Below are 12,090 nucleotides of genomic sequence, written 5' to 3' on the forward strand. Positions count from 1 at the left end.
ATACATATTAGTGTAAATGTCAATCCCAATCTCCCAATTCATCACACCACCAGCACCACCCCGCTTTCGCCCCCTTGGTGTCCATACATTTGTTCTCTACATCTGTGCCTCTATTTCTGCCTTGCAATCTGGTTCATCTGTACCATTTTTCTCGATTCCACATATATGTGTTAATATACGATATTTGTTTTTCTCTTTCTGACTTACTTCACTCTGTATGACACTCTCTAGGTCCAACCACATCTCTACAATGGAACCAATTTCATTCCTTTTTATAGCTGAGTAATATTCCATTGTATATATGTACCACATCTTCTTTATCCATTCGGCTGTCGATGGGCATTTAGGTTGCTTCCATGATCTGGCTATTGTAAATAGTGCTGCAGTGAACATTGGGGTGCATGTGTCTTTTTGAATTATGGTTTTCTCTGGGTATATGCCCAGTAGTGGAATTGCTGGGTCATACGGTAATTCTATTTTTAGGTTTTTAAGGAACCTCCATACTGCTCTCCATAGTGGCTGTATCAATTCACATTCCCACCAACAGTGTAAGAGGGTTCCCTTTCCTCCACACCCTCTCCAGTATACGATACAATATACGTATTGTATTGTTTGTAGATTTTCTGATGATGCCCATTCTAACCGGTGTGAGGTGATACCTCATTGTAGTTTTGATTTGCATTTCTCTAATAATTAGTGATGTTGAGCAGCTTGTCATGTGCTTCTTGGCCATCTGTATGTCTTCTTTGGAGAAATGTCTGTTTAGCTCTTCTGCCCATTTTTAGATTGGGTTGTTTGTTTTTTTAATATTGAGCTGCATGTGCTGCTATATTTTGGAGATTAATCCTTTGTCCCTTGATTCGTTTGCAAATATTTTCTCCCATTCTGAGGGTTATCTTTTCGTCTTGTTTATAGTTTCCTTTGCTGTGCAAAAGATTTTAAGTTTCATTAGGTCCCATTTGTTTATTTTTGGTTTTATTTCCATTACTCTGGGAGGTGGGTCAAAAGAGATCTTGCTGTGATTTATGTCAAAGAGTGATCTTCCTATGTTTTCCTCTAAGAGTTTTGTAGTGTCCGGTCTTACATTTAGGTCTTTAATCTACTTTGAGTTTATTTTTGGGTATGGTGTTAGGGAGTGTTCTGATTTCGTTCTTTTACATGTAGCTGTCCAGTTTTCCCAGCATCACTTATTGAAGAGACTGTCTTTTCTCCATTTTGTATCCTTGCCTCCTTTGTCATAGATTAGTTGACCAGAGGTGTGTGGGTTTATCTCTGGGCTTTCTATCCTGTTCCATTGATCTTTCTGTTTTTGTGCCAGTACCACACTGTCTTGATTACTGTAGCTTTGTAGTGTAGTCTGAAGTCAGGGAGTCTGATTCCTCCAGCTCCGTTTTTTTCTCTCAAGATTGCTTTGACCATTTGGGGTCTTTTGTATCTCCATACAAATTTTAAGATCTTTTGTTCTAGTTCTGTAAAAAATGCCATTGGTAATTTAATAGGGATTGCATTGAATCTGTAGATTGCTTTGGGTAGTGTAGTTATCTTCACAATATTGATTCTTCCAATCCAAGAACATGGTATATCTCTCCATCTGTTTCTGTCATCTCTGATTTCTTTCATCAGTGTCTTATAGTTTCCTGAGTACGGGTCCTTTACCTCCTTAGGTAGGTTTATTCCTAGGTACTTTATTCTTTTTCTTGCAATGGTGAAGGAGATTGTTTCCTTAATTTCTCTTTCTGATCTTTTGTTGTTAGTGTAGAGGAATGCAAGAGATTTCTGTGCATTAATTTTGTATCCTGCTACTTTACCAAATTCATTGATTAGCTCTAGTAGTTTTCTGGTGGCATCTTTAGGATTCTCTATGTATAGTATCATGTCATCTGCAAACAGTGACAGTTTTACTTCTTCTTTTCCAATTTGTATTCCTTTTATTTCTTTTTCTTCTCTGAATGCCATGGCTAGGACTTCCAAAACTATGTTGAATAATAGTGGCGAGAGTGGACATCCTTGTCTTGTTCCTAATCTTTTTTTTTTTTAACATCTTTATTGGGGTATAATTGCTTTACAATGCTGTGTTAGTTTCTGCTTTATAACAAAGTGAATCAGTCATACATAAACATATGTTCCCATATGTCTTCCCTCTTGCGTTCCTAATCGTAGAGTAATTGCTTTCAGTTTTTCACCATTGAGAATGATGTTTGCTGTGGGTTTGTCATATATGGCCTTTATTATGTTGAGGTAGGTCCCCTCTATGCCCACTTTCTGGAGAGTTTTTATCATAAATCGGTGTTGACTTTTGTCAAAAGCTTTTTCTGCATCTATTGAGATGATCATATGGTTTTTATGCTTCAATTTGTTAATATGGTGTATCACATTGATTGATTTGCGTATATTGAAGAATCCTTGCATCCCTGGGATAAATCCCACTTGATCATGGTGTATGATCCTTTTAATGTGTTGTTGGATTCTGTTTGCTAGTATTTTGTTGAGGATTTTTGCATCTATATTCATCAGTGATATTGGTCTGTAATTTTCTTTTTTTGGTGGTATCTTTGTCTGCTTTTGGTATCAGGGTGATGGTGGCCTCATAGAATGAGTTTGGGAATGTTCCTTCCTCTGCAACTTTTTGGAAGAGCTTGAGAAGGATGTGTGTTAGCTCTTCTCTAAATGTTTGATAGAATTCACCTGTGAAGCCATCTGGTCCTGGACTTTTGTTTGTTGGGAGATTTTTAATCACATTTTCAACGTAATTACTTGTGATTGGTCTGTTCGTATGTTCTATTTCTTCCCGGTTCAGTCTTGGAAAGTTATACCTTTCTAAGAATTTGTCCGTTTCTTCCAGGTTGTCCATTTTATTGGCAGAGTGTTGCTTGTAGTAGTCTCTTATGATGCTTTGTATTTCTGCGGTGTCTGTTGTAACTTCTTTTTCATGTCTAATTTTATTGATTTGAGTCCTCTCCCTCTTTTTCTTGAAGAGTCTGGCTAATGGTTTATCAATTTTGTTTATCTTCTCAAAGAACCAGCTTTTAGTTTTATTGATCTTTGCTATTGTTTTCTTTGTTTCTATTTCATTTATTTCTCCTCTGATCTTTATGATTTCTTACCTTCTACTAACTTTGGGTTTTGTTTTTTCTTCTTCCTCTAGTTCCTTTAGGTGTAAGGTTAGATTGTTTATTTGAGATTTTTCTTATTTCTTGAGGTAGGATTGTATTGCTGTAAACTTCCCTGTTAGAACTGCTTTTGCTGCATCCCATAGGTTTTGGATCATCGTGTTTTCATTGTCATTTCTCTCTAGGTATTTTTTGATTTCCTCTTTGATTTCTTCAGTGATCTTGCGGTTAGTTAGTAACGTATTGTTTAGCCTCCATGTGTTTGTTTTTTACATTTTTTTCCCCTGTAATTGATTTCTAATCTCATAGCATTGTGGTCAGAAAAGATGCTTGATGTGATTTCAATTTCCTTAAATTTACCGAGGCTTGATTTGTGGCCCAGGATGTGATCAGTCCTGGAGAATGTTCCATGTGCACTTGAGAAGAAAGTGTATTCTGCTGCTTTTGGATGGAATGTCCTATAAATATCAATTAAATCTCTCTGGTCTATTGTGTCATTTAAAGCTTGTGTTTCCTTATTAATTTTCTGTCTGGATGATCTGTCCATTGGTGTAAGTGAGCTGTTAAGTTCCCCCACTATTACTGTGTTACTGTTGATTTCCTCTTTTATAGCTGTTGGCATTTGCCTTATGTATTGAGGTGCTCCTATGTTGGGTACATATATATTTATAATTGTTATATCTTGTAGGATTGATCCCTTGATCTTTACGTAGTGTTCTTCCTTGTCTTTTTTTTTTAATTTATTTATTTTATTTTTGGCTGCATTGGGTCTTCATTGTAGTGCGCGGGCTTTCTCTTGTTGTGGCGAGCAGGGGCTACTCTTCGTTGCGGTGCACGGGCTTCTCAGTGCAGTGGCTTCTCTTCTTGCGGAGCACAGACTCTGGGTATGCGGGCTTCAGTAGTTGTGGTGCACAGGCTCAGTAGTTGTGGCTCACGGGCTCTAGAGTGCAGGCTCAGTAGTTGTGGCGCCCGGGCTTAGTTGCTCCGTGGCTTGTGGGATCTTCCCGGACCAGGGCTCGAACCTGTGTCCCCTGCGTTGGCAGGCGGATTCTTAACCACTGCACCACCAGGGAAACCCCTTCCTTGTCTCTTGTAACGTTCTTTATTTTAAAGTCTATTTTATTTGATATGAGTATTGCTACTCCAGCTTTCTTTTGATTTCCATTTGCATGGAATATCTTTCTCCATCCCTTCACTTTCAGTCTGTATGTGTGCCTAGGTCTGAAGTGGGTCTCGTGTAGACAGCATATATATGGGTCTTGTTTTTGTATCCATTCAGCAAGCCTGTATGTTTTGGTTGGAGTATTTCATCCATTCACATTTAAGGTAATTATCGATATGTATGTTCCTATTACTATTTCCTTAATTGTTTTGGGTTTGCTTTTTGTAGGTCCTTTTCTTCTCTTGTGTTTCCCACTTAGAGAACTTCGTTTAGCATTTGTTGTAGAGCTGGTTTGATGGTGCTGAATTCTCTTAGCTTTTGCTTGTCTGTAAAGCTTTTGATTTCTCTGTCAAATCTGAATGACATCCTTGCCTGGTAGAGTAATCTTGGTTGTAGGTTCTTCCCTTTCATCACTTTAAATATATCGTGCCACTGCCTTCTGGCTAGTAGAGTTTCTGCTGAGAAATCAGCTGTTAATATTATGGGAGTTTCCTTGTATGTTACTTGTCCTTTTTCCCTTGTTGCTTTTAATATTTTTTCTTTGTCTTTAATTTTTGTCAGTTTGATTACTGTGTGTCTCATTGTGTTTCTGTTTGGGTTTATCCTGCCTGGGACTCTCTGTGCTTCCTGGACTTCGGTGACTGTTTCCTTTCCCATGTTAAGGAAGTTTTTGACTATAATCTCTTCAAATATTTTCTCTCTCTCTCCTCCTTCTGGGACCCCTATAATGTGAACGTTGGTGTGTTTAATGTTGTCCCAGAGGTCTCTTAGGCTATCTTCATTTCTTTTCATTCTTTTTTCTTTATTCTGTTCCACGGCAGTGAATTCCACCATTCTGTCTTCCAGGTCACTTATCAGTTCTTCTGCCTCAGTTATTCTGCTACTGATTCCTTCTAGTGTATTATTCATTTCAGTTATTGTACTGTTCATCTCTGTTTGTTTGTTCTTTAATTCTTCTAGGTCTTTGTTAAACATTTCTTGCATCTTCTCGATTTTTGCCTCCATCCTTTTTCCAAGGTCCCAGATCATCTTCACTATCATTATTTTGAATTCTTTTTCTGGAAGGTTGACTTGATTTAGTTGTTTTTCTGGGGTTTTATCTTGTTCCTTCATCCGGTACATAGTCCTCTGCCTTTTCATTTTGTCTATCTTTCTGTGAATGTGGTTTTCATTCTACAGGCTGCAGGACTGTAGTTCTTCTTGCTTTTGCTGTCTGTCCTCTGGTGGGTGAGGCTATCGAAGAGACTTGTGCAAGCTTCCTGATGGGAGGGACTGGTGGTGGGTATCGCTGGGTGTTGCTCTGGTGGGCAGAGCTCAGTGAAACTTTAATCTGCTTGTCTTCTGATGGGTGGGGCTGAGTTCCCTCCCTGTTGGTTGTTTGGCCTGAGGTGGCCCAGCACTGGAGGCTACAGGCTCTTTGGTGGGGCTAATGGCAGACTCCGGGAGGGCTCATGCCAAGGAGTACTTCCCAGAACTTCTGCTGCCGGTGTCCTTGTCCCCGTGGTGAGCCACAGCCACCCCCCGCCTCTGCAGGAGACCCTCCGGCACTAGCAGGTAGGTCTGGTTCAGTCTCCCCTGGGGTCACTGCTCCTTCCCCCTGGGTCCTGGTGTGCACACTGCTTTGTGTGTGCCCTCCAAGATTGGAGTCTCTGTTTCCCCCCGTCCTAAGTCCTGCAGTCAAATTCCGCTAGCCTTCAAAGTCTGATTCTCTAGGAATTCCTCCTCCTGTTGCCAGACCCCCAGGTTGGGAAGCCTGACATGGGGCTCAGAACCTTCACTCCAGTGGGTGGACTTCTGTGGTATAAGTGTTCTCCAATCTGTGAGTCACCCATCCAGCGGTTATGGGATTTGATTTTATTGTGATTGTGCCCCTCCTACCATCTCATTGCGGCTTCTCCTTTGTCTTTGGATGTGGGGTATCTTTTTTGGTGAGTTCCAGTGTCTTCCTGTTGATGATGGTTCAGCAGTTAGTTGTGATTCTAGTGCTCTCGCAAGAGGGCGTGGGAGTACGTTCTTCTCCTCCACCGTCTTGAACCAGTCTCCCCCTGAGTAATTTTGAAATGGGCCATATTCTCTTTTCTTTTTGGCTGTGCTGCATGGCTGCAGGATCTTAGTTCACCAATGAGGGATTGAACCCAGGCCCTCGACAGTGAAAGCGCAGATCCCAACCACTGGACCACCAGGGAATTACCTATATTTTTAATTACAGTTACAGATTATGGGGTTGTGAATTCTTACAGAGTTGAAGATATTAAGGTCTTTTTGATAAGTGAAAACAAATATCTAATTGCCCTGACCAACACTGAAGCCACACAATGAGAAGAAAGAAACTGTGTTTCCAAAGATGTGCTATTACTTTCCCCAACAGGCAAGGTCCGTATGTTTTCTGTGTAAGTAAAGCTGTAGTCAAACTGATTTCATTACCTGACAATGCCTTTAGGTTTTGAGTTCTTAGAGATATGGGCCTGTGTTGGTGAAATTGAAAGCTCACTAAATGAGAAATGTGCAGCTGACCCATGACCTGTGTCTTGTGGCCAGACCACATTGTGCCAATGAGATGACCCCTCCTTCGGCGGTCTGCACCCTGACAGCAAGAGAGATAACACACGGGGGTGAGCGGGGGGCTCCTACAGCTGTCTGAAATTAGAAGGACCTCTGCCACCTTTCAAGATCAAAACTAAAATACTTGGGGATATGGATGTGCTCACACCTTTCTTTACGTATTTGGCATCAAAACAGTATGAATAAATTACATCAGTTTTTAACATTGGAAATCACGTTTAAATTATATTTGAGATTACTATTTAAGGATATTCTTGGAGAAAGTTGGACACCTACACTAAGTGTTTATCATTTATCTTTCTAATCACTACTTCAACATTGATTACAATTCCACCCCTAAAGTGGGATGATTTTTTATGTATTTCCAAAATGGATTCCCAGTGAGCGGTGGCTGGCATCATTTCCCTGCTTCAAGATTCAGGATAGGACTTCCCTGGTGGCGCAGTGGTTAAGAATCCACCTTAACCAGGAGACACGGGTTTGATCCCCGGTCTGGGAAGATCCCACGTGCCACGGAGCAACTAAGCCCCTGCGCCACAACTACTGAGCCTGTGCTCTAGAGCCCGTGAGCCACAACTACTGAGCCCATGTGCCACAACTACTGAAGCCCGTGCGCCTAGAGCCCGTGCTCGCAACAAGAGAAGCCAACGCAATGAGAAGCCCGCGCACTGCAACGAGGAGTAGCCCCCGCTCCCCGCAACTAGAGAACGCCCGCACGCAGCAACGAAGACCCAACACAGCCAAAAATAAATAAATAATTTTGTTAAATTAATTAGCTAATTAAATTTAAAAAAGATTCAGGATAATGCCAACTGTGATGGTGGCCATTGTGACTCTTGGATAACCTTTGCTCTGGGTCAGGCACTGTTTCAAGCACTTCACAAATTAACTCCTTACCTTTATTAACTCAAAGAGTAGGAGGTGGAAATTAAAAAGTAACTCCTCTGGGTTTTCATAGGGAGTTATAGGCCCTATGGGAATAGGTGTTATCAACTGCTTGTATGTTCATTTCCAAAAGGCTAATGTTGGTTTTGTTAGGATTTCTCTTCTTCTTGGGATTGAGTTCTTTCAAAACCATGTGTGTCCCCTTATTTTAAGACAGTTTTTCTCATAAACAAGGTATCGTGTTTGAATCTTTGCAGACAAAATGTGTGACACCAGGAGCAGGCCCCACGTTCCTTGTCAGGCATGAAGTCTTTTGTACTTTGAAGAGCTGTTAGGTTTTAAGCTGTGGGGTATATGCACTATTTCTCAGCTGCCCGTCACGGTCCCATGACTGTGAGGGCTTTGACAATGAAGTTACTCTACTTGATGATTTTCTGTTCTTCCCAGATTATACAGAGAATGACCAACTAACACACAATCAAAACTGGGTTAGCCATACAGAAAATGCTTTTTGATATATCAGAAAAAATGACTAATTTGTCTACCTAATTAACAAAAAATCTGTGGCAAATCTTTTAGGCACTGAGTCCGATGGGGTCAAAAAACCAAAAAAAAAAAAAAATTAAGACCATAGTTTTCCCTTTCGTCCCTTGTCTGGGGACGTTTCTAGGTCCTGATGGTCACTGCCTGTTTAGATTATAAACAGTCTCCAGGTGGCTGACCCAGGTGTCCCCACTGGTCATGAGTGATGGGACTGCCCTGTCCATAAGGGCTGACCTGGTTCCACCCAGCGCCATTGGGAGAAGTGACCAGCATGAGTGACTGGGGGAGGAAGTTACCACCCACACCAGGCCCCTGCTATCCATTGCTGATCCATGATATCTGTGCTCCATGTGTGATATCTCTCTGTGAAAACAAATCTCCCTAATTCAGAATTAAAGACATGTTCCTAGTGCTACATTTCAGCCTTCACCAACCCTGTGGTTCCTATTTGAAAAGCCAATCCCAAACGCAAACTTAGTTTCCCGCACCAGAGAACACCATGATAGTCAAGGTTTGGAACCAAAGGGGAAAGTATTTTTTCCCCTGGTTATTTTTTCAAAAATCTCCCCCATCCCCCATGTTTTAATGGGTCAAGTTGTGCAGCCATGGCTTTAAAACAAAATAAGTAAAGCCAGATTTTTGAAAATGGAGCACGTTGTGTGTTTGTCGCTGGAAGAAAAAGTGTCAGTGCCCTTCTAAATGTAGACTGTAGTCACCACTCTTAGAATTGCAAGGAACACGAGCCCACTTGTGCTGGTTCAGGGAAGCTGGCAGGGGGTCAATGTCAAGGTTCAGTGCAGCTCCTGGGCAGTGTTCTCTGGGGGTTCTGAGGGCGGGAGTGTCGAGGAGACAGTCTTGCTTTTGCCTTCGGGTGCATCTGCCACATATTCCCTTTCTTCCAGAGGTTTCTTCACTGACCTCTCTAAGTACCATGTTCGCACGACCCTAGTAGGCCCAGATCCCCAAGACCTGAGGATGCTGCCAGCCTGTCCTGCATCACTGCCCGCCTATTGGCTCCCTTGGCTGTGGCCTGAGTGAAGGAAGGGATGCTGTGGGAACACAGCCGCTGCCCCTGGGACGTGGGTGGGGCAGCTTCCCTCGGAAGAACTTCCCTCAGGCGACAAGGCCCCTGGTGCCTCAGTATCTCCTTTCCTTTCCTTTCCTCTCTGTCCCCAGAAAGAGCTCTCAGAAGAAGTCGGCCAGAACGACAGTCTCGCTCGGCTTTCTGTTCAAGTCCACAACGCCTCGTGCACCGTGAGGATTGCAGCCGTCACCAGAGGGGGAGTCGGGCCCTTCAGTGACCCAGTGAAAATATTTATCCCCGCACACGGTGAGCGCTGGTGCCCGACTGACTGACGGAACATCAGTCCGGGCAACACACAGGTGGCTAGAGAGTAGCCTGTGGCCTGGACGGCTTGTTTAAGAATGAAACGTAAAGACCAAAAGGAAATTTCGCAGCGATGAGGGTAGTTGATCGCTGATCACAGAGCTGTCGGTACCCTTGAGTCTTCCCACGACTATTACTCTCCAGTGTAATAACTTCCTAGGAAGATTCATCCCTTTCAGAACCCAGAATTTGACTGGACTTAATGAATTTAGGTTTTTTGGTTTTGCTTTTAACTTTTATTAGAGTATAACTGATTTACAATGTTGTGTTAGCTTCAGGTGTACAGCAAGGTCAGTCAGTTACACATGTACATATATCCACTCTTTTTTAGATTCTTTTCCCACATAGCTCATTACAGAGCATTGAGTAGAGTTCCCTGTGCTATACGGTAGGTCCTTATTAGTTAGCTATTTTATATATAGTATTGAATTTGTTTAAATGCATCCATACCACATGACTGAAGTTTGGGTAGGCAATGTGGCTAACCCTCAGCTTTCTATGATTGGCACCATTTCTTTGTTTGCTTTAAGCGGCGCAGGTTGCTCAGTTATTAGCCATTCAAACCTTAGGTAACATGCTTTGTGATTCATTGGTACAGAACAAGAAGCGTTTCCTATAGAAGCCATCTTTACATGGCTCTGGGCTCGCTCAGCTAGATGCCCATCCCTGCGTTCTGGTTTCTGCTTGTTTTTGGAGTGGCCTTAAGCAAGGTGACCCCGTGGTGCCCCAAGTGGCCCAAATGCTGTGTTTGCTTCTGTAGACCAGGGCAGCCGCCTTCGTTCTGACTCTGACCTGCCCTAGGTTGTTTGCTAATGAACTGCTACCATAAACTCTACGCAGACATCTATATGGGTATGATTCGTGCATTTACAAGTTCTTGCCAAATATATAGCCTTTGTAGCCGTAGCAGACAGGACTTGGGAACAGACCGTTGAGTCCCCCTATGTCTGTCCCAGTGACCCTCAAGTATGTTCTCCCTTTTAGTGCCAAATTGGATCCATAATTCAGCTCCTACAGCCCATAAGCCCAGTCCCGAGGGAACATTAGTAACAGGTGTTGGGGACACAAGGCATACCTACCTGGCAGAAATTCAGGGACAATGAGATTCTGATTCTAGAGGCACAGGTTAAAAATCAGAGTTTAACACAGACATAGAAAACAAACTTATGGTTACCAAAGGGGAAAGGGGGTGGGGGAGGGATAAATTAGGAGTTTGGGATTAGCAAATACAAACTAGTACATATAAAATAGATAAACAATTAGGTCCTACTGTGTAGCCCAGGGAACTATATTCAATATATTGTAACAAACCATAATGGAAAAGAATATGAAAAAGAATATATATATTATATATATAATATACACACACACACACACACACACACACACACACACACACACAGACATATAACTGAATCACTTTGCTGTACACCAGAAACTAACACAGCATTGTAAATCAACTATACTTCATTTGTTTTTTCCCCGCACCTTGTGGCATGTGGGATCTAGGATCTTAGTTCCCTGACCAGGGATCAAACCCACGGCCTCTGCAGTGGAAGCACAGAGTCTTAACCACTGGACTGCCAGGGAAGTCCTGTTCTTCCATTTTTTAAAAAAAAGTCAGGGTTTAAGATGACAGAGCTTTCATCTTCATTCATAATAAACTGTCCAAAACTGTAAAAAGCTTTGCTGTTCTGGCAGTCTGGTTTTGCATGGTTCCTGTCTGCATACATTTCAGTTACCACAGTTTAGTTGCATCACACCTGTTCCCCAACAATATGGGTTCTAATTTAAGGTGACAGCACATATTAACTGTGAGTCATTGTATAAACTTCACCGCCAGCTCTTCAGTGCACAGATCACTCCATAAATAACAGGGGCATCTTGGTGGTGACCAGCTGGGTCACTTCTTTCAAAGTCTGTCTGTGGTTGATCACCGTGCTTTCCTTATTCGGTTCACATGCATCTAACAGGCATAGAGCTGTGTTACTTCCTTGTCTCGCAGGAGCGAACCCACATGACATTTCACAGAAGCAGATAATTGAGAGACGGAGCTGGTGAACAAAGATGAAAATGTAGAGAAGAAAGAAAAAGGGATAGTGTTGGAAGTGGAATTTGAATTGAATGTGTGTGGAATTACAAAAGAAGTAGTTGACTGTGGGCATGTTGACGCTGCTGCCATTTGGTCCATGAGATGTGCAGCCAGGGAACTCGGTGAAGGTGGACTTACCCACATGAGTGAACTGGTTGTGCTGAAAAGGAGAAAGATGTCCCAGAGGGAGTTACACTGGCCACAGTCTTCACCTGTGTGTCAGGGGCCCCGAAGCTGATGTACTGAATTGAGAATATGCAGATTATGGCCCACTGAATGAGGAGCGCACACCACCCCCATGGGGTGGGTAGATAGTTCCCTCAGCATCTGAGCTGCCACTTTGGGGAAG

General features: G+C 42.4%; 1 protein-coding gene across 1 annotated transcript in view; it reads left to right on the forward strand.

The window, feature by feature from the left end:
* Window positions 1-12,090, forward strand: part of MERTK (MER proto-oncogene, tyrosine kinase) — a 113,849-nt gene that overhangs the window by 70,728 nt on the left and 31,031 nt on the right. The window contains exon 9 of the mRNA XM_060168986.1: window positions 9,439-9,592. Within this exon, the coding sequence (XP_060024969.1) occupies window positions 9,439-9,592 (154 nt within the window). The remainder of the gene's footprint in view (window positions 1-9,438; window positions 9,593-12,090) is intronic.

Source organism: Lagenorhynchus albirostris, chromosome 13 (genome assembly GCF_949774975.1).
Source record: "Lagenorhynchus albirostris chromosome 13, mLagAlb1.1, whole genome shotgun sequence".
In the NCBI taxonomy this organism is placed as follows: domain Eukaryota; kingdom Metazoa; phylum Chordata; class Mammalia; order Artiodactyla; family Delphinidae; genus Lagenorhynchus; species Lagenorhynchus albirostris.